This window comes from Sciurus vulgaris (genome assembly GCF_902686455.1).
Source record: "Sciurus vulgaris genome assembly, chromosome: 5".
Taxonomy (NCBI): Eukaryota; Metazoa; Chordata; class Mammalia; order Rodentia; family Sciuridae; genus Sciurus; species Sciurus vulgaris.
The window spans coordinates 97,831,418-97,850,900 of record NC_136465.1 but is presented as its reverse complement, the minus strand read 5'-3'; the positions used below and the strand labels follow the sequence as shown (position 1 = coordinate 97,850,900).

The 19,483-nt window shown below is 41.2% G+C and overlaps 1 protein-coding gene across 2 annotated transcripts in view; it reads left to right on the top strand.

Moving 5' to 3' along the window:
* The first annotated feature begins 2,592 nt into the window (after positions 1 to 2,592).
* Positions 2,593 to 19,483, top strand: part of TMTC1 (transmembrane O-mannosyltransferase targeting cadherins 1) — a 265,889-nt gene continuing 248,998 nt past the window's right edge. Inside the window, exons 1-2 of one of the 2 annotated variants that reach the window (XM_079139333.1) lie at positions 2,593 to 3,073; positions 17,975 to 18,152. In XM_079139333.1, coding sequence (XP_078995459.1) covers positions 2,775 to 3,073; positions 17,975 to 18,152 — 477 coding nt within the window. In that variant the 5' untranslated portion in view covers positions 2,593 to 2,774. The remainder of the gene's footprint in view (positions 3,074 to 17,974; positions 18,153 to 19,483) is intronic. The other variant, XM_079139332.1, reaches the window with a different exon arrangement.

Genomic DNA, 19,483 nt, shown 5'->3' with positions numbered 1-19,483 from the left:
GCTGGCATATCAATGTAAACCTGTCTCTGATACAGTACTTCTACATTTTTTTCTGTAACACAGAGCAGTGTTGAATGAAGATAGATGGGGCTGCAAAATAACTGTTTGATATTTTTTAAAAAAGTATTTATTTGTTTGTCCTTGAGAAGACTTGAGGCATCTCTCTATGGATGTTCCTTGACCGACACTGAGCTATGTCTCAATCAGTGCACAAATTGAAGATATAAGTTGAAGCACAACTAACAGGCTCAAACTACCAAACATCACAGTTTAGATGCAAATACACTTTAGAATATTAGTTGCTCACCCATGTGACTATGCAGTTCATGGGGATCAAAAATCAAAATCAAAATTCAAAGTATGATTTCTACTGAATATGTATTGCCTTTGCACTAACTTCAAGTTGAAAAGTGTTAAGTGGAACCATCGTAAATCAGGGAGCATCTATATCTTGAGTCTATCCAAAATTCATCATCTGAACTGAATAGACTAGAGATGCCACTGAACCTGGAGGAAAGCTTCAGGCAACTGTGCTCAGAAACCTGGAACAGGACTTGGAGGATACCTCTCTGCCTTCCCTTTTCTCAGCTCTCAGTGCTTCTCCACTACTCTCCATTGTCATGGACACCTCTGATACTGCTTTCAATTAAAAAAGAATACAACTCAGATTAAGAGAGTGGGCAAGGATGTGACTTCTGTAAAGGTGACTTAAGGATGATTTGAAGAGGAGAAAAAGTCGGCTTTCTAAAAAAACTGTATTAGGGTCACTCTTTAGGGTTAAGATATTGTCTCTAGAAGTTCCCTGTTAATTCTAGGCAAGACTGATACCTTGGCGGATTATACCTAATACCATTTCTGCCAGGACAACTTCACTATTTCGCTTAGTTTTAACTTAGAAAGCTCTACTTTTATGGTGTTAACAGACCCCCCACTCCATATTTGAGCAGCTTTGGTCATCCAGCCCTACAGTAATAGCACATTGCAGCACAAATATATTTTTGAGGGTGTAAATATATTTTTATTAAGTGAAAGTGAAGATCTGCCTTGCATTATGTGGGGAAATACAAGGCTCAGGTGTGTGTGGTCTGGATGTTTAAGCTCACAAGGGTCCAAAGGTTTTGATGAAAGGATGAAAGTATCAAAGCTCAGGATTTCTCAGTCACTCATTTTAAGTAACCAAAATCCAAACCAAACCAAACACCAAAGTGAAAGGGGCAAACCATATTTTAACTTGGATTGTTTGTCCTAATTCACTGAGTTTTCAGCATTCAGATAGATCTTAAAAGTTTTGAAAAACAAGCTGGTGTAGTAAAGAGCCACCAAATGCTCAGATTGAAGAACAGTTTGTGCTTTGTATTTTACTGTTATTATTTTCAGATCAATGAGATTTTAAAGGATTTTGGAAGGAAAGGAATGAAATGGCGACATTTTGTTTTAGTATTTTCTGTCTAGATGTGATGTCAATAGTAAAATAGCAAGTTTATAAGGGGCCTGAAAGAATCAACAGAAAATTCAACCTTGTAGAAATTCTAGTAATCATCACTCTGGGATATCAAATTTATTTATGTATTATAATTAGTATTTTTAAAAAGAGAACAATTATTCAGAAAGGCAGTTTAGGAGTTAATGTCAAAGTCCTTATACACACAGTGTATGCTTCTAGTTTTTAAAAATTCATATCGACTGAGATTTCAAACACGCCCACAGCCCAGGAAATAATCAGATCCAAGAGGTTCAGTTAGAAAGGAAGAAAAAGTAATTTGCTCGGCAACTCCCGAATTATTAAGAGTTTAAGTAAAATACAAAGCGAGGAGAAATGTTCCAAAAGCCAAGTCATCTCCCAAACCCAAATCAAAAATCGAATCTAAGTCTTTTTATAAACACGGGCAGAGAAATGGGCGGTAAAGAAAACACACCCCGTGGCGCCTCGGAAAAAACCCGGGCAGGGGGGGCAGGAAGTCCTTGGCCAGGGACACCCTTTCTGCTGGCTTTCGGGAAGGTGTTTTTGGAAGCTGTTTCCCGGAGGGTGGGACTGCAGGACCGAGCGCCGGGCGGGAGAGGAAAGCCCGGGCGGGGGATGACCGAGAGGACAGCGGGAAGCGGGCGCTGGGCGGGCCAGGGAGCGTTTCTCCGGCGCCGCAGCTGTTGTCCTGGGTGCTGAAAAGCCGGGAAGTTCCCGGGAAGCGGCAGCCACTTCTTTTTCGCGGAGGGTGGGTGTGGGGTTGCAGGCTGCGCACCTGCTAAACCCGCTGGTCCCTCCCCAATCCCATTCGGGAGAGATGGATGGGGCAGGGGGACTGTAGGCATAGCTGGGATCACCAGGAGGTTCCCGAGCGTGCCTTTCCCTGCCTCTCCCCCGCGCCCCGGCGTCGCGACCTCAGCTCACCTACGCGCGAACTCTCGCTGTCAGGGACGCGCGCGCCAGAGGGCTGAGTGCTGCGGAGAGCCGGGGAGGGGGCCGAAGGTGCCAGGTGTTGGGGGAAATCGGCTCCAGTCCCGGGATTGGGGGGGCGGAGGCGAGAGCGAGCGGGCATGCGCAGTGGGGCGGAGGAGGTGGCGATGGCCCGGGGAGGCGGGGGGACTGCTGTTTATTTGCAGCTGGGCCAACTCCGCGGCGCAGGCGGCGGCGGAGCGCGGGGCGCCCGCGGCGGGTCCAGCTGCCGCCGCACCATGCCGGAGCCCACCTCCAGGCAGCCGCCGCACGCCGCCCGGGCCCCCTCAGGGGAGGATGCCAGACGCCCGGGAGAGGCCAGGGCAGCGGCGGCGGCGGCGCGATGGTGGTGACCACCTCTGCCCGAGGCGGCGGGGACCGCGCGCCCTCCCGGCGGCCGGGCTCCGGGCTTGCACCGGCCGGAGCCGCGGCGTTGCTGGCGGGGGCCAGCTGCTTGTGCTACGGCCGCTCCCTGCAGGGCGAGTTCGTGCACGACGACGTGTGGGCTATCGTGAACAACCCCGACGTGCGGCCGGACGCCCCGCTCCGCTGGGGCATCTTCACAAACGACTTCTGGGGCAAGGGCATGGCCGAGAACACCAGCCACAAGTCCTACCGGCCGCTCTGCGTCCTCACCTTCAAGTGAGTCCCTCACCTCGCGCTCGCCGCCGCCGCCTTCCCCTGTTCTCCACCGCTCCTCCGGGCTAGAAGTTATAAGACTGGCGAGGCGGGCGCTTCTTTTTTTGCCGCCCTTTCTCTCCACGCCTCTGTCTTCTCCAGCCTGTCCACACCACGCTTCTCTCGGGTCCTGCTTTCGCTTCTCTGGGCTCCTGCGGCGGTTCGGGAGGCTCGAGCTGGGGAGTTGGGATTGAGTTTCTCAAGTGTCTGCGCTCTCGGCGGGCTTCTCGGGGCTGGGCTGGGAGCCAACTGATGAGGCCCCTTTGCACCCCAGACCTTGCCCTGTGGCGGCCAAATGGGACCAGCGCGGGTCCAGTGGATTTTGGAGGGGTGGAGGTGGTGGCGACGCTTCCAAGTTGGAAATTTCTCTGAGGCTGTTGGGTAGTTTTGCAGATGAGGAGTATATCAGCCCCTTTGGGAACGCATTAAGATGAGAGGAGGAGAGAACCTTGAGCCTTGCTAGTACTGCGTAGGTTTTGGGGAGAAGCTGGGTAGAGAGATTCCCCTCACGCCTCCTCATCCCCGACCTTCTCCCCTTGTCTACTCCCAGAGCTTCTCCATTCTGCCAAACCGCTCTGAATATAGACTTGAAAAGGTGCAAAGCAAAGGAATGCAGAAGCGTGGAACCCTCAGGGGATCTTGGGGTCCCAGCTGAAGTAGTTTTTCTTTTACAACCCGGAGTCATGATTCAGCATTTCTAGTGTGAAAAGTGTAAAGGGAACCGAGAGTACGCCAGGATTTTGTAGGGTAGAGTATTTTCTTGAATGTAAAAAGAGGGCTAGTGCAGGCGAAAAGAGAGAAGAGCTGATTTGAAAGAAGTGCTATCTTATACATCTCTAGCTATGACTCCACCCCTTTTAATTTGGCTCAGCATTTAGGCTTATTTTAATGCGCCGGGACAGAAACTGTTGAAATAATATTGTTTCGGTACTATCAGCGTTTTAAGTGTTTTCCAACGAGTGTAATAGGAACTGGGGTTTATGGTAATGATCATTTGAGACTGGGTTGGCAGTTTGAAAAGCCTGCTCTGGCCTGCCGGTCTAGGTCTCTTGACAGGTGGCTCTGATGACTTAGAAAAGGAAACCATGGCAATTGGCAACAATTCCTGGGCTTTTGACTTAATCCTTCCAACTGACAGTTTAATGTTTTAAAGAGGGTGAGAAAATTACACATTTGACTCCCAAGAGAATATTTTATAAACATTGTCCTCTTGGAAAGTTGTACTGGTTTTCAATGGAAAGATTACTTTAACTACTGAGTTTGTTCCTCCTTTCGGTTTTCCAAATAGTTCTTAATATTTCTTTAGATAGCCCAAATATAAATGTTTTCCTTTTAGATGAGCCTGAATTTTACTGTGTGGGCATTGTTGATTGATTTTAAGTATGAGGTATGCTAGACTTATAAAAACCACCGTCCTGGTTCCTGGGCTGAATATTTTCCATTAAAAAAACCGAAGGTTTAAATCCCTACTTGTTGGAGGTAGGGAAAAATGTTTGCAAGTCTTCCTAAAAATTTTAAATTCACAGTGGAGATGGCAGGAACAGAAGAGAGAGGGATGGAGGAAGGGAGTAGGCAAGAGGGCAAAGCCATTGATAAAGAGAAGTAATGGGGTTGGCAGAACAGGGGCAAAGGAGGGCAAGAGTTGAAGAAACTTTTCCTTTGTAGTACTCATTGATTGTAAAAAAGCAGCTTGGTATGTAAGATTTATTGCTCTTTGTTTAATGTTACTTGCTATGAAGTATATATTTTTTATTTTTGCAAAGGCTGAGTTGCAAATCTAGAGAGCAGCATAGTACTAGTTGGAAACAGGTAGGTGCGTATTCAGAAAAAGAAAATTAACTAGTCTTTGTTCACATGCATTGATTTAAATAACACAAGACAGCTTTCTTTACACAGTCACCTGAGGGGAAACTGCATCTCCTAGTGCAACAGCATAAAACTGGAGAGCATCAGTAACTTTAGAGTCATACAACTATTAATGCTGCAAGGAAGGGCAGAAAGTCACATTTATTAGCTATTCAATATGAACCAAGCATTCACCTTGACACTACATCAATGATGTTTTTATGATTTTTATTTTAGGTAGATGATGAAAACACAATTCAGGTGGCTCTTTAAGTATGTGCAAACCATTTTACCATATCTTAAATTATGCTTGTTTGAGCAAAAATCTTTGAGACTTCAAACTCATTAAGAAAACCTTTTCATTTTAAGAAAATTCTACATTCCTATGCAGCTGTAAGTAGTAATATAGAGATCCATATACTTCTTATCCATTTTCTCTCAATGATATCATCTTGCATCACTGTAGTGTAATGTCATAGCCAGGAAATTGACACTGATGCCATCTACTTTTATTTGACTTTCACCAGTTTTACATGTACTCTTTATTTTGTTAAGTGTTAAGTACTATGCAGTACTTTTCAGATGTGTACATTCTGAGAGTACCATTACAGCCAAGATACAGAACAGTTCCATCACAAGGATTCCCTACCTTAGCTGTGAACCCCTAATCTATAACAGCCAACAAATCCAAAGCCTCCCACTTAATCCATAATAACACATAGTTTTCTACCTCCATAATTTTGCCATTTCAATAATGTTTATATAAGTTGAATCATATAGTATATAATTTATAGAGATTGACTTTCTTTCACTCAACATGCCTCTGGAACTTCATTCAGATTGTTGCTTGTGTTCATAGTTTATTCCATTTTTATCGTCAAGTAGTAGTCCATTATAGAGGTATACCAGAGTTTATTTAACCATTCACTTATTGAGGACTTCTAAGTTGTTTCCAGTTTTGGGATATTAAAAATAAAGTTGCTTTAAACATTCATTTATAGGTTTTGGTGTGAACATAATTTTTTGTTTCTCTGGGGGAAATGTGTAGGAGTACAATTGCTGGATCATATGGTGGTTGCATGTTTGGTTCCTTATGAAACTGCCAAACTGTCTTCCAAACATTCCTACCAGCCGTGTATGACTAAGCCCGTTGCTCTGCTTCCTTGCCAGCACTTGATATTGTTGCTCCATTTTTTTTATTAGTGAATAGTAGTATATCACTACATTTAGTTTTTATTTCTTTAGTGACTGATACTATTAAATATCTTCTTTTGTGCTTGTTTGCCCTTTGTATTCCCTCTTTGGCAAAAAGTGCCTTGTGTCCTCTGCCCATTCTAAGTGAATTCTTTTCATGCTGTATTTTAAACTTCTTTATATATTCTAGGTACATGTTCTTTGTCAGGTATGTTGTTGATGAATGTTTTTTCCCACTGTGTAACTTATATTTTTGTCTTCACAGTCATTCCTAGCATAGAATTTAAATGTACTTTTTATTAAAAGTAAGTTTATTACCTTCGATTTATTGAATGTATCTCACACATACTGAAAGCTAGAAATTCACTTAATGATAAACATAATCCATAGATGCATCATGCTTTTGCTATAGAAGTGTTTATGTACTAATGAATAATAAGGGTACTTATGTAGTAAAGATACCAATCATAATTTTTCTCATATAAGAAATGAGCTATAATTGAAATGAGGAAGTGGGTTATCAGAACATCTGCCATTACCAGTTTTGGAGGTATAGGGCAGTGAAACATGAAAGCAGTTTACCAAGATTTGGTGGCTTTGTACTACATCAGTTTAGCTAAATTAGCATTGTTTCCCGGAATTCCCTTCCCATGTTGATTCTGCATTAACTGATGCCCACAGGAGACAGTTCTGTGGGAATTGGAAGATGGAAGTGAAGTGGCCATGATCATACTGAGAAGGTTCATGCACATGAGGATATGGTTCTGGGAGGCCTTGTGCAGATTATGGCAGAAATGCTGGCTGCCTTGTTGGTGATTTTCAGTTGCAGCCAGGCCCACAGCCCCTCCCGCACTCTCCGGAGCTCCTTTAGCTACTTGCGGTCATGGAACAGGTGTCTGCAGCCTTTCCTTGTAGGGAAGAGAGCCAGCCTTTCTGCAAGCCCTTCACATCATTAAGCTTGAGCCTTAATGGTAACAGATGTGCATCCCAATTTATCCTGCGTGTTCCAGCTCATTCTTGTTTTTCCTACTTCTGGTGTACCCATCTGCCTTTCCAGAGTAGCCTCCTTGCTGACTTGCAGCCTCCATTTTAGATACAGAAGCATCAAACTTCCTTGGGTTATTTAACCAGCTCGCACCATTGTGAAAGGTCAGATCCCTATAGTAAATCCCTTCTTCAGGATCACTTCTGGTGGTTCTTCTTTTCTTGTCAAACCCTAACAGATAACAGTGGCCGGTCATCTCTTTGTATTCCTTCAGGTGAATTTAGAATTCTGATGAATTTGTATTTCTAATCAAACCTCATATTCAATCTTTTCTTAAGAGTATGTCTAAGGGCATGCAGAAATATTTTTAGACCATAGTAGAGCAGAATCGAAACATCTGTGAAACTTAATCTGCACCAGTAATCGTTCTTTATTTTGTTTCTTTATCCCTCACTGGCCATGACCTGTTTGGAGCTTTGAAATCAGGAGGAATATATTAAGTTACTCTGTGGATACTGAATTGACACAGAACCAAACCCCATGATGCCCATAACTGTCCCTTGAAAAATGGCCTTGGCTGATTTAAAAGGTGCTTAGATTTTTAATTTTATCCTCCTTCTTCTTTCTTTTGCAAAGACGCTCCTGTGGAATTGTTAACTGTATCATTCTGTTCTCTAGGAGAGTGGAGGTCGGTTTCAACAAGAAAGAACTAATGATTTCCCAGTGTTAAGATGGGAAACCCAAGGCAAATTAAGGGACCTTAAACTCATGATTCTCTTTCCATGTTTAGGCTATTAGATCATAGTTTGCTATAAAGTTTTATTTTATTGAAGGCTTCTGATGGTAATATAAATCGTAAGAGTGAAGTGGGTGGTTTAAAATGTCAGAGCTAAAAAATAGAATATCTTAATATGTGCAGCTGTAAGAGTTTGCAGCATTTTAATGTTTGATCTTGAGTTTTTTTCACAGTAGTTTGCATCTTTTAGTCACAAGCGTTATACCAACCATGAAAATAAGCACTAGTCTCCATGCCCCAAACCTTAAAGAAATAGTGAAATGTACCTTTTGGTTCTATTCCTTTTGATTGACCTCTGTGGAATTTCATTTTGAGACAGTCTGTCGCTCCAAGGCTGATAAGTTGATTTTCTAAGTCTATCATAGGAGACAAGTGAAGGTGGTCTAGGATGTTTGCCTAGGCAGTCTGGGATATTCAGTGATGGAAACAGCAAAGGAAAAATAGGTTTGGACGCAATATTTTATAGAGAAAAATGAAAAAATGGCTTTGAAAATTGTATACCAAACTGAGGTTATCCTAGAAACCCCAGAGGAGGAGGCTGTGATTACTGCCTGATAGGATGTGCTGTAGATGCAAGATAAGCTCAGCTTCCAGTCTAGTAGTGTAGGAAGGATGGAAAATAAGAGGAATGTATTTTTGGATCCTGGGGGTTTTTATGAGTCCCTGAATGGAGGCTTGGAAGTCACCTTCTGAAGCAATTTATTCTTATCAACAAATGTCTTCTCCATCTTACTTTGGAGCCACATTCATATTTTTCCAGACGTTCGTATGTAGTCATTCCACTTCATTTAATTTATTTTTATTTTTTTGTTACTGGGGATTCAACCTAGGGGTACTAAACCACTGAGCCACATCCTCAGCCCTTTTTATATTTTGTATTTAGAGATAGGGTCTCGCGGAGTTGCTTAGGGCCTTGCTACGTTGCTTAGGCTGGTTTAGAACTCATGATCCTCCTGCCTCAGCCTCCTGAGCCTCTGGGATTATAGGCTTGCACCACTGTGCCCAGTGTCATCCCATTTTAAAAGAGGAATGAGGAATGCTTGGTTATGCCAAAGTAATGGCCATGCTCCTTTTCCAGATGGTAAAATTGGGATTCTGTTCTACAGAGCCCTGTTTACTCCGACCCCTGGTTACCTCTCTGCCCTCTGGGCCGTCAGTCTCCAGCTGGGCATTCTGGAGCCTTTGTTCCTTTACAGGCTAGACCTTCTGCCGCCAGCAGTCTTTGCACTTGTGGTTTCTTCTTCCTGAATGCTCTTCCCTGTCCACCCGTGGATGGCCTGCTCTCTCACTGCCTCATGGGTTTTCTGCTCATGTCACTTCATCACGGAGCCTTTCCCTGATCTAAAGCAGCAAACATTCCCTCATGTTTCACCCTTACCTTTTCACCCTGCTTCCCTTCATGTCCCTTATTGCTGCCTTGCACTGTTTTTCTGTTGTTGGTTTTAATGTCCTGTCATTATAGTGTGCACTCTGCCTGGTGTATCTCTAGCACCTAGGACTTTGCCTAGCTTGCACAGTAGGGGCTCAAGAATTACAGCTGAAAGAAAGAATGAGTATTTTATTGACAATTTAAATTCATTTAACATGAAAAAATCCTCAATATTTTTAGCCATTAGGGCCTCGCAAATCAAAACTTCACTGAGATTCCATCTTGCCCCAGTTAGAATGGCTAAAAAAAACCCCAAAATAAATAAATAAATAAATAAATAAATAAATAAATAAATAAATGTCAATGAGAATGTGGGTGAAAACAACCTTCAGACAGTGTTGTTGAGAATGTGAATTCCCAGCCACTATGGAAAATAGTATGGAGGTTCCTCAAAAAACTAGATAGACCTGTCATAGGATCCAACTCTACCACTCCTGGCTATATACCTAGAGGAAATGAAGTCAGCACACAAACGAGATACCTTTGTGCCCATGTTTACTGTGGTACTATTCACAGTAGCTAAGAAATGGAATCAGTCTAGGTGCCAATCAACAGATGAATGAATAAAGAAAATACTCTGTGTATATTATATATACACAGAAGAGGGAAATAATGTCTTTGGCAGAAAAATGGTCATAACTGGAAGTCGTCTTGTTAATCATAAGCCAAATTATTGCATGTTTTCTGTCATATAGGGAAACTTAAAAAAAAAAAAACTAAAGAAGAGGGACTATTAAGGAATGTGAAGCAAATGGCAGAGGGGAGAGGGTAGAGAAAGGGAGAATAGTTGGGAGAAGCATGATATATACTTGTATGGAGATGTCAAGGGAATTAGTGGAATTACAAATTGAAGTGCACTAACTCTACAATTTTTGTTGTCTTTTTAGACAATTTAAATAGACGCATAAACCATTTTTTATGAATGCCCCTTTTTAGGTAAATATTACGGTAGGACTCCTTTTCAAATGTAGAAAAGTTTGATTTATTTCTTAATTTACCTTTTTACTTCCTCTGTCTAAGAGAAGTGGAGGCGGACTAGGACTTTCCTCTGACCACACACACAGGATTCCTTGGGTCCTGTTAACGGGGAGGTTAAGGGCAACTTGGATTTTGAAAGGTGTGATCATGGATCATGGCTCTCTTGAAACCTGCTGGGACTGTAACTCATTGGAGATAATGAGTGTCTTAGAACCTTGGGATCTTCTTCCTGTTGGATGACAATGAAGCATTAATGGTTAGTGGATGCTTGCCACAAAGTTCCAGGCTTGAGATAGCAGTTGTAGTTCTAAGACAAAACTCAGAATTGCATGGGTTCTCTCTATACCCTGCTTTTAGGGCCCTAAAATCGATCTATTCACGTGCCCTATCTTCTATAAAAAATGGCCTTTTTTTTTCTTTCAGTCAATGACATATATATGAAATACCATTTTCTTTTGAGTCACATGGAGTACAAGGACCTCAAACTACTTTATCAAAGGAATTAATGTGACTGTCACTTCCTCTCTCCCATTGTTGCATACTAAAGAATTTGTCTGGTCTTTGTCTTAGGTTTCTGGGAGAGAACTTATAAAGCCTTGGAATTTCCCAAGAGATAGAAATGGAATCACATTCCTAATTATGTGAAGGAATGGTGATTCACTCCTAGATGATTTCAGGATGAGGACTGGCCATGCTGGAAAGGCCAATCATATGACTAGAGAATTGGGGTTTCGAGCCATGTGTTATCAGCCCGTCTCCCAACCTGAGAGGGAAAGGGGGCTGGAGATTGAGTTCAGTCATGGAGCTAATGATGTAATCAATCATGTATGCATAATGAAACCTCAGTAAGAATACTGGACCCCAAAGCTTGCTTGAGCTTCCCTGATAGGTAATCTTATACTGATGTATTGGGAGAGAGACACATCCTGAAGATACACAATGTTTGTATTTAAGACTCTCCCAGACCTTCTGCCTTGATCTCTTCTTTGGTCCTGATTTGTGTCCTTTATAATCAAACTATAATGAGTATAGTGATTTCCTTGTGAGTCATTCTAGTGAAGTATGGAATTTGAGAGTTGTGAGAAGCCCCCACTTTGCAGCCAATTGATCAGAAGTACAATTGGCTTGGGGACCCCTGAACTTGTGGCTTATATCTGAAGTGCCAGAGTCTTGTAGAGGACTTTGTCCTCAATCTTGAATGTCCTTATTAACTCTGGATAGTTGATTTCAGAATTGCACTACAATTCTGAGAGAAAGAAGGAAAAAAAAAAAAAAAGAATTTGCTAAAAATCAACAGCTCAGTTGTAGTTACAACTAAGATATTTGGTGCTGGGCTAATTATTTGCTGATTTTCTTTTGAGGATCTTCTTCTAGGACTTGCTACCTTCCAGGTATTACTACTGATCTTCCTGTCCTCAGTTTCTCCCCCTTCTTTGGGACAGTCATTATTCTAAATGTGGATGAGACCATAATGACACCTGCTGCCTTTCCTGGGCAGGTGAGGCTGTGGTGCACTGATCTCAAATCAACATGAATTTTGCTTTTCCTCTGTGCTGTTGTCTGCATTGGTGCCTGTGAGCTGCATCCTTTGGTACTTTAGGTACATTAAGTGATGATGATTTGCTGATTTAGTTCTGGTACTGGAGGGAATTCAGAAGGAGAGCAACCAAAATGATTGAGGGCCAAAGGGATTCGCCTAAGAGGATAATGGAGCAGAACCAGATGTTGTTATTTATTGGTTGAATGATCTAAGAAGACTATGGAAACCACTTATAAGCATTTGAGAATTATAATGATAGCAAGAGGTGGGGAAGAAGAAAGATGCACAGCAATAGAAGAAAATAGGAGAATGCGATGTGTACTAGTATTGGGCTGTGAAAATATACCAGCAAAGTTTGGAGAAGCCATCATTTGAGACCCCAGAAACATGATAAAGGGAATACATTTAATTTTTCCTTTGCCCTGGTTTTTAGTTCTTTAAACAGACTGTGTGTTGTGTTACTGCCAAGAAAACAATTTTTCTGGTAAGCTTGTCACCCCTACCCAGCTTCCAGAGCTTTGAGATCTATGTCTCAGTGTTCTGAGACTCTCTTGCCTTGAATTACTTGGATTACCTGGGACTGATCTCCTGGTTCCATTTCAGATCTACTGTCTTTGAGTAACTTGAGATGAAATCAGGAAATTAGCAGCATAAGTAGTGCATAAGGTGATTAAGAAGCTTGGGAACCATGGAGATTCCGTGGGGGCCTGTTTAATGAGATTGAGATGCCAAGGTCTCCCTGGCATAATATACAGAAAGGAATCTAAAGGCTCACTGAGATAGCAATGTTGGGAAGGATTTAGTGCAAGCAACCCACACATACCCTTTTACCCCTCCATGATATTCCTAGAGAGGGCAGATGGCTTGGCCTTCAGGGAAGCATTGAGAATGACATTATTGGGAGCACCTGCAGCTCGGGGACGCTCTTTGATGGTTGCCTTCTGTAGGCTGAATGTGATACGTGTGGGAGATGCTGCTCAGATGGGCTCTGACATCCGTGGAGTGATGAGATCCTGGAGTGCCAGAGACCAGTTGGGTGCCCATGATGAGCAGTGGGATGCATTGGTCTTCAGAAGGTTTTGACCTGAAGGCCTCAAGGGTGATGGGCAGTGAATGAAATAGGTAGGCCTCTAAAATGTTGCTGAATCTATGTGCTGTGGAAAACTGGTGACGGACCAGGAACAGGCTCAAGTTGCCACAGTGGAGATTTCTGACCTCTTAGCCAGTTTCCAGACCAGTGCCAGCTTGTGAAGGTGGAGCCATTTGATTGAAGTGGAATTGGAGTCCTCCTGAGGAACGCACCCCCCCCCCACCCCCCCACCCAGTATAAGTCTCTCTTTCCGGGATACAGCCTGTGTGTGTGTGTCTAAACCAGAACCATTTTCAAAGCAGAGAATTAAAAAAGAATGATGGAGTTTATCTCAGGCTCCTGACTGAGAGAGTCTGGAGGCAGAGAGCTCCGGGCCCTTCTTCCCTGGCTTCCCCTTTGTTTGCAGATTCTGTGACCTTTCCTGGGAATGGATGTGGCCATGCTGTAAAACAGCTAATCTGATTTCTGTGAGCTTACTGCCCCACCGTTCTGGGCAGTTTTACAAGAAGGCAGAGGGAGTTCAGATGGAGAAGAGTCCATTTGTGCTCATATTTTCCAAACTCTGGAAGGTTTGCAGACAGAGATAGTTGTTAGGATTATTTCAGAAAAAAAAAAAAAAATATTGCCTACTGTTTGGCCTCATTTTTAATTGGAAAAAAAAAAAAAAAAAAAAAAAGGCAAAGCCAAATAAATGAGAGATTGAAAAGGAATGATGATCTTCTCAGCTTCCAACATTATGTAAATTCATCTGTTCATTCAGTAAATTTTCATTTAGAATCTAGTGTGTGCTGAGCAGGTTGGATATGTTAATGGAAAGAAATTAGCTTCTTATATAAAAAATGCTCATAACTTTTGAGTAATATAGCTATTTTGAATTTTAGGTAAGTGGTTAAATGCCATCATGGAGGCACCTTCAGGGTGAAGTGCAACTTGAGATATTGCTCTGTTGAGAATTGTTCTAGGTGGGCTATCATCCTCCCTGGAACTTCTGTGTGAATATTTCTAGTTATTGAAGCAGTTGATGTAGTTGAATTGTTACTACCTTATATTTTTGGTGGGGATTGAACCCAGGGGTGCTTTACCACTGAAGACAGGGTCTAGGTTGCTGAGGCTGACCTCTGTATCCTCCTGCCTTAGCCTCTGAGTCACTGGGATTATGAGTGTGTACTGCCGTGCCCCACTTGATATATTTTAAATGCACAGATGCTTATTAGTTTAAGTGCTCTTTCTTTCTTTGAGCTGAAGTCCTCTTAGTACTTTGTATACTAATAGTTGAAAACTCAAATCCTGAAAGGGTCAGCTGATGCAGTAATTGAGCGAATTGAGCTGGATGGGAGATTTTTTCTTTGATATATAGAACTTTGCATAGTAGGCATTTGGGCATACCCTCCTCTTCCAGAAATAGACTTTTTTCCATTTTTCTTCAAACAAGCAGTCATTTTGACTGTCTTTTGATTTACCATTCGTGATAATAATATAGGCCCAAGAAACATTGTACTCTCCTTTTATTAAAAGAAAAATTGTGTGTGTGTGTGATGATAGATAAATGGCATCAGGTTAGGAATACAGTAGAAATTGGCAGAGACTATGGCAAATTGTGAACATTTGTCCTATTGAAATGGGCACCCAAATATTTCCATGTAGCCACATAGGCCCAGAGTTGCCAGGTCTAATACTGTTTCAAGATGAACTGGAAAATTTTCTATAAAACCATCTGTTTTTAAAATATTGGCAAATTTTAGAAAGAAAAAAGGTATAAAGGTGAAATGAAACAATTTACAGGCTAAACCTGGCTCTGGGACAGCCTGTTTACAATGTTGTTATTAGATCTTACTTTCCCCTTGGGGAGATACTTGGAGTTAAGTGCCTTGCTTCAGTATTTCATTTGTTCATGTTTATTCATACAAAAATCTATTGTGCTATAACCACGAAGGAGGCATTGTGCTAGACACTGGGGATCCAGCCATAAATACAACCAAGGTCCTTTCCCCCACTGAACTTGGTATCATTTCTGCCATCATCCTCAGGTTGAACATCCCCTTCCACAAATCTACCCTCCATTTCAGAGAGCCTCCCCTCCTGTACTCTAGAGCCCTCTTGTGAAGGTTCTCTAGGGTTTAAGAAACACTTTGGGGGTCTCCTTTTCCACACTGGATTCTGTGTGTGTGTGTGATGATAGATAAATGGCATCAGGTTAGAAATACAGTAGAAATTGCCTCTCCTGCCCATAGGTACAATGTTACCTTCTCCAAAATCTTTGTGCATGATAGTTTCTCCATTGCTAGAATTCTGTCTCTGTTACTTATTTCACTGACTGCCTGCCTTGCTTCTAGTGTGTGGTCAACCATTTAAAAACAAATGCCCTATCTTTTCTTTGTATCTCTGGGCCTTGAACCATTCCTGATGTACAATAGGTGTTTGATAAGTCCTGTTGGAGTACATTGAAATGAAAAAAGAGTTTGACTTGGGCAGTTCCCTGTCTTTTTGTTGGTGTTTTGGTCTGTTTTGATACTCGGGACACATTGAGGCCTTGAGTTGAGGGGAACTAAAATCTCCTGGATAATACCAGGTACACAGTTGTAATCTGAATTGCAAGTATTTTGTTCTGTTTTACATCCCAATGTGAGTCTTTATTCTTACCACTATTCCATTGAATTGTTTTAAAATTCACACTTTCAGCCATTGAAACTCTGTGAATCTCAATCAGTCTTCTAGCACATTAACTCCGCTTCCTACATATTTTTTTATAATCTTGATAAGCATACACTATGGTTTCACTTAAATATTTGATAAAAATATTGGACAGAGCAGAGATAATATTGGAGTGCTATGACTTACAGTGGAGGTCTCAGTCCAAGAAGACATTGATTTATTACTCACCATTCTTTGTGTTTGCTACAGATCCATCTTAGGCTATCTTGTGTGCAAGGAGATTGCAAGAGATTTTGATAAATGCCTTTGTTAAAAAAAAAAAGATGTGATGTATCTATCATATTCCTGCTCCTATAAAATGAGGAGGTTCATCAGTTAACCCCTTTTTGTGAACCCATGTTGACTCCCAAAATCAGAGATTCTTTTTTCTATTCTTGTAAATAGGCTATGTCCTAAAATTTTGTTAGCATCTCGTCTCAAGGTAACTTGACTGACGTTTGAAGAATTCATTCCTTATCATTTCAAACTTTTTAATAGATGTCGCCATTTTTTATAATTTGCATGGTGAGATGCATTCTTGCACACACACAATCTTTGAATACTTTTTTGGCTATTCCCTCATGAAAATTTCCTAGAAGTGAAAATTTTTGTCAAAATGTGCACTTTTTAAAAACTTTGATGCATATTGCCATTCACCGTTTCCAACTTGAACACCCACCAGATACCAGTTATACGCTGTTTTCTCTCATCATCACTGATGTGAATGAATTTTAAATGGATAGTTTAGTTGTTCTAGAAGGTTCCGTGTGGGATCAACTTCAGGAGGATGGAATTAAAAGGAAACTGTATCCAGTTCTCTGAGAACCACACCTTGGTCTTACCTTCTTACATTTCCAGACTGGAGCTTTCTGATTTAAAGCAACTTTGCCACCATATGTGAGTCTTCCTGCACTGGAATGTGGTGCTGTTCTTGCTTTATTTGAACCTGCTTGTTTCCCAGTTTATTGCCCATTCCTCTTCCCCTCGTATGGGTTATTTCCCACCATGCTCCTGTAGGAAGAATATTAGGTATGTGCAGGCTCATGGACTGCCTACACACAGCTGGGTTGAACATTGCATCGATGCCCTGAGTTGGATCCCATACAACAATCCATTTTTCTAGGTTTGGTTTTGAATCATGGTTTGTTGGAAGTGGGAGTGAAAGAAGAGCTGATTAGTAACTATGACATTTGGATTCCTATGCCCAAATAAAGCTTGAAATGATTAAAATTCTGTAGGTAAAAGCTGTGCATGAATCAAGTCAAGAATTTAGAATATGCATATGTCATCTCTAGATCTGACTGGTACATTCTGGGTGGCTTTGGCAAAGAAGAGTTGTTTCTGTAAGAGAAGATCAAAGGGCATGTGGAGAATGACCTAGGATTACTTTTGTAAGATGGACTGGAGACTAGGTAACTCCACTAAGGGTGTAAGCTCCTCTAAAATAGCCATACCCTGACCAGTGCAGCATTTTTTTCCCCTATAATCCCATAGACTCAATCAGGGACATTATGTTCTGTTACTAAATTTAAAGCAACCTTCAGATGTCTCTGTTCTGCATTTCTATCTCATAAATGTATTTTTTACGATGTTCAACAACTGACTTCCCTTCTCTTTGTGGTTCTTATTTTGTTTCTTTGTCATATTCTTAATAATAAGATTCTGAGATTTGGGAATCTACATTAAAAACATTTAATACAGATAGACATTATGGTTTTGCTCATTTTTAAAAAATTTCAGCTGCAGCTGGTAATAGCATATAATGCCCTAAAGTTCCCCTTATGGGGTAGTAATTAGATGATGCCATCAGATGCATAATCTGGAAATGTGGCTCCTGGTGGGACCACTCGTGAGAGAACAGGTTCATGCCTGGTTTGTCCTGTGTCCACAGTCACAGGCTCATGGTTTCTGTTCATCTTCAGTAACTGTGGCTCTGACCCACAGCACTGCGAACTTGAATTTGGACACTTGGCTGCTTTGGAGTAGCTGGCAGTGAAAGCAAGAATTTTGAGAGGAGTTCATATGATCCATGGGGGGAAGGAAAAACAGGGTCAGCACTGTTTGCTGCCTCAGTGATTCTTGCAATGATATCGTATTATATATACATTGATTTCTGCAGATACAACAATACTGAGATAGTAAAAACAAGTGGTTCATGCTCAAATCTATAAAATAATGCAATGTTGGGAGTCACTTAAAAATAATTACTCAAATAACTTATCTGTATAAATAATAGAGTCTCTCTGCTTTCTTTGTGTGTATGTTGTATTTGAAGTTAGTACAGGTTTTTATTCTTTTTTTTTTTTTTTTTTAACAGGCTAAACATATTTTTGACTGGCATGAACCCATTTTACTTTCATGCAGTAAATGTAATTTTACACTGCTTAGTGACCCTCGTGCTGATGTATACCTGTGATAAAACCGTGTTCAAGAATCGTGGACTTGCTTTTGTTACGGCATTACTTTTTGCTGTGCATCCTGTTCACACGGAGGCGGTGAGTATAATTGGAACTCAATGAAATAACCAAAACAAATGTATTTGTATGTATCAGCTAAACTGATCTTTTTTTTCTTCCTTTCAAAACCAAGTGAATTCAGAGCTCTACTGAAGTGTTTATATAAGAATTCTGCTTGACAACTTTTCTATTTGAATGTTCTAATTGGCTTTTTTTGCACCTCGAGGATTTAACTGCTTTTTAAAATAGCCAACTGTTATTACTCCAGGTAATAATAAATGGTCAGAGTTTTTTTTTTTATTTGCAGAAAATTTAAATCCTAATGTGTCTCTAAACAGCAAGGGGCATGTTGAGATAATTGTCATGGTAAGTCATGGTTCCTGCTCTAGATTTGTTTTACTTTTAATCACTGTGCTTTATATTTATAATATTTGTGATGCAGAACTATAGGCGCTGGAGAAGGACAAAAACAGATTGACTTTCTTCAAGTTAGAAAGAGATTTAGGAGACTTACAAATTGTTTTCTAAGTTATTTAATAAGAGATATAGTTTTTTTGTGGGTGATGAAAAATTTTGTTTTGAAAGCATTGATAGTTTGAATCTATGGCCCCTTTCAAATATTTCTTAATTATGCACTAAATGAGGTGGCATTGTTAAGTTACCTTGTTCCACATATTAGTAACAGCTGAGTTATTTCACGTGCATTGCTAGAGGTAGAGGAAGTCTTTCCAAGCAGTTTATGGGCCTCATAGTTTTAAAAGAATCTTTTGCAGAACCTTCGCCAGCATTTAGTCTCTTTCTGGAAGTTGATCTGTGTAAGAACACAGCAGCAGGAAAGATGGCACGTTGGTTCTCTTTTCTTAACTTACTCTCTCAACTGCCCTTCTCTCATTTGAACAAAAATAAGGGCTGGGCTTGGTGGCACACACCTGTTATCCCAGCAGCTTGGGAAGCTGAGGCAGGAGAATTGCAAGTCCAAAACCAGCTTCCACAACTTAGTGAGGCCCTAAGCAACTTAGTGAGACCCTGTCTCAAAATTAAAAAATTAAAACAGACTGGGGATGTGGTTCAATGGTTAAGTGCCCCTGGGTTCAATCCCTGGTACCAAAACCAAAACCAAAACCAAAACAAAACAAAAAAACCCAAAACGGAATACCTGTCATACATCAGAATCTACCATACTGAGGCCTGCACACCTTTGAGGTTCCGTTTAAAGGAACAAGCTGATCTTTTGAGGTCAGGAAACTACCTTCAATTGAGGCATAGTACACTGAGGAGAGAACTTAAGCTCTCTCCCTGTCTTACATGTTGTTTTTATCAGCTTTTTTGCTGCTGTGACTGAAAGACCTGACGTGAGCAATTCTGGAAGA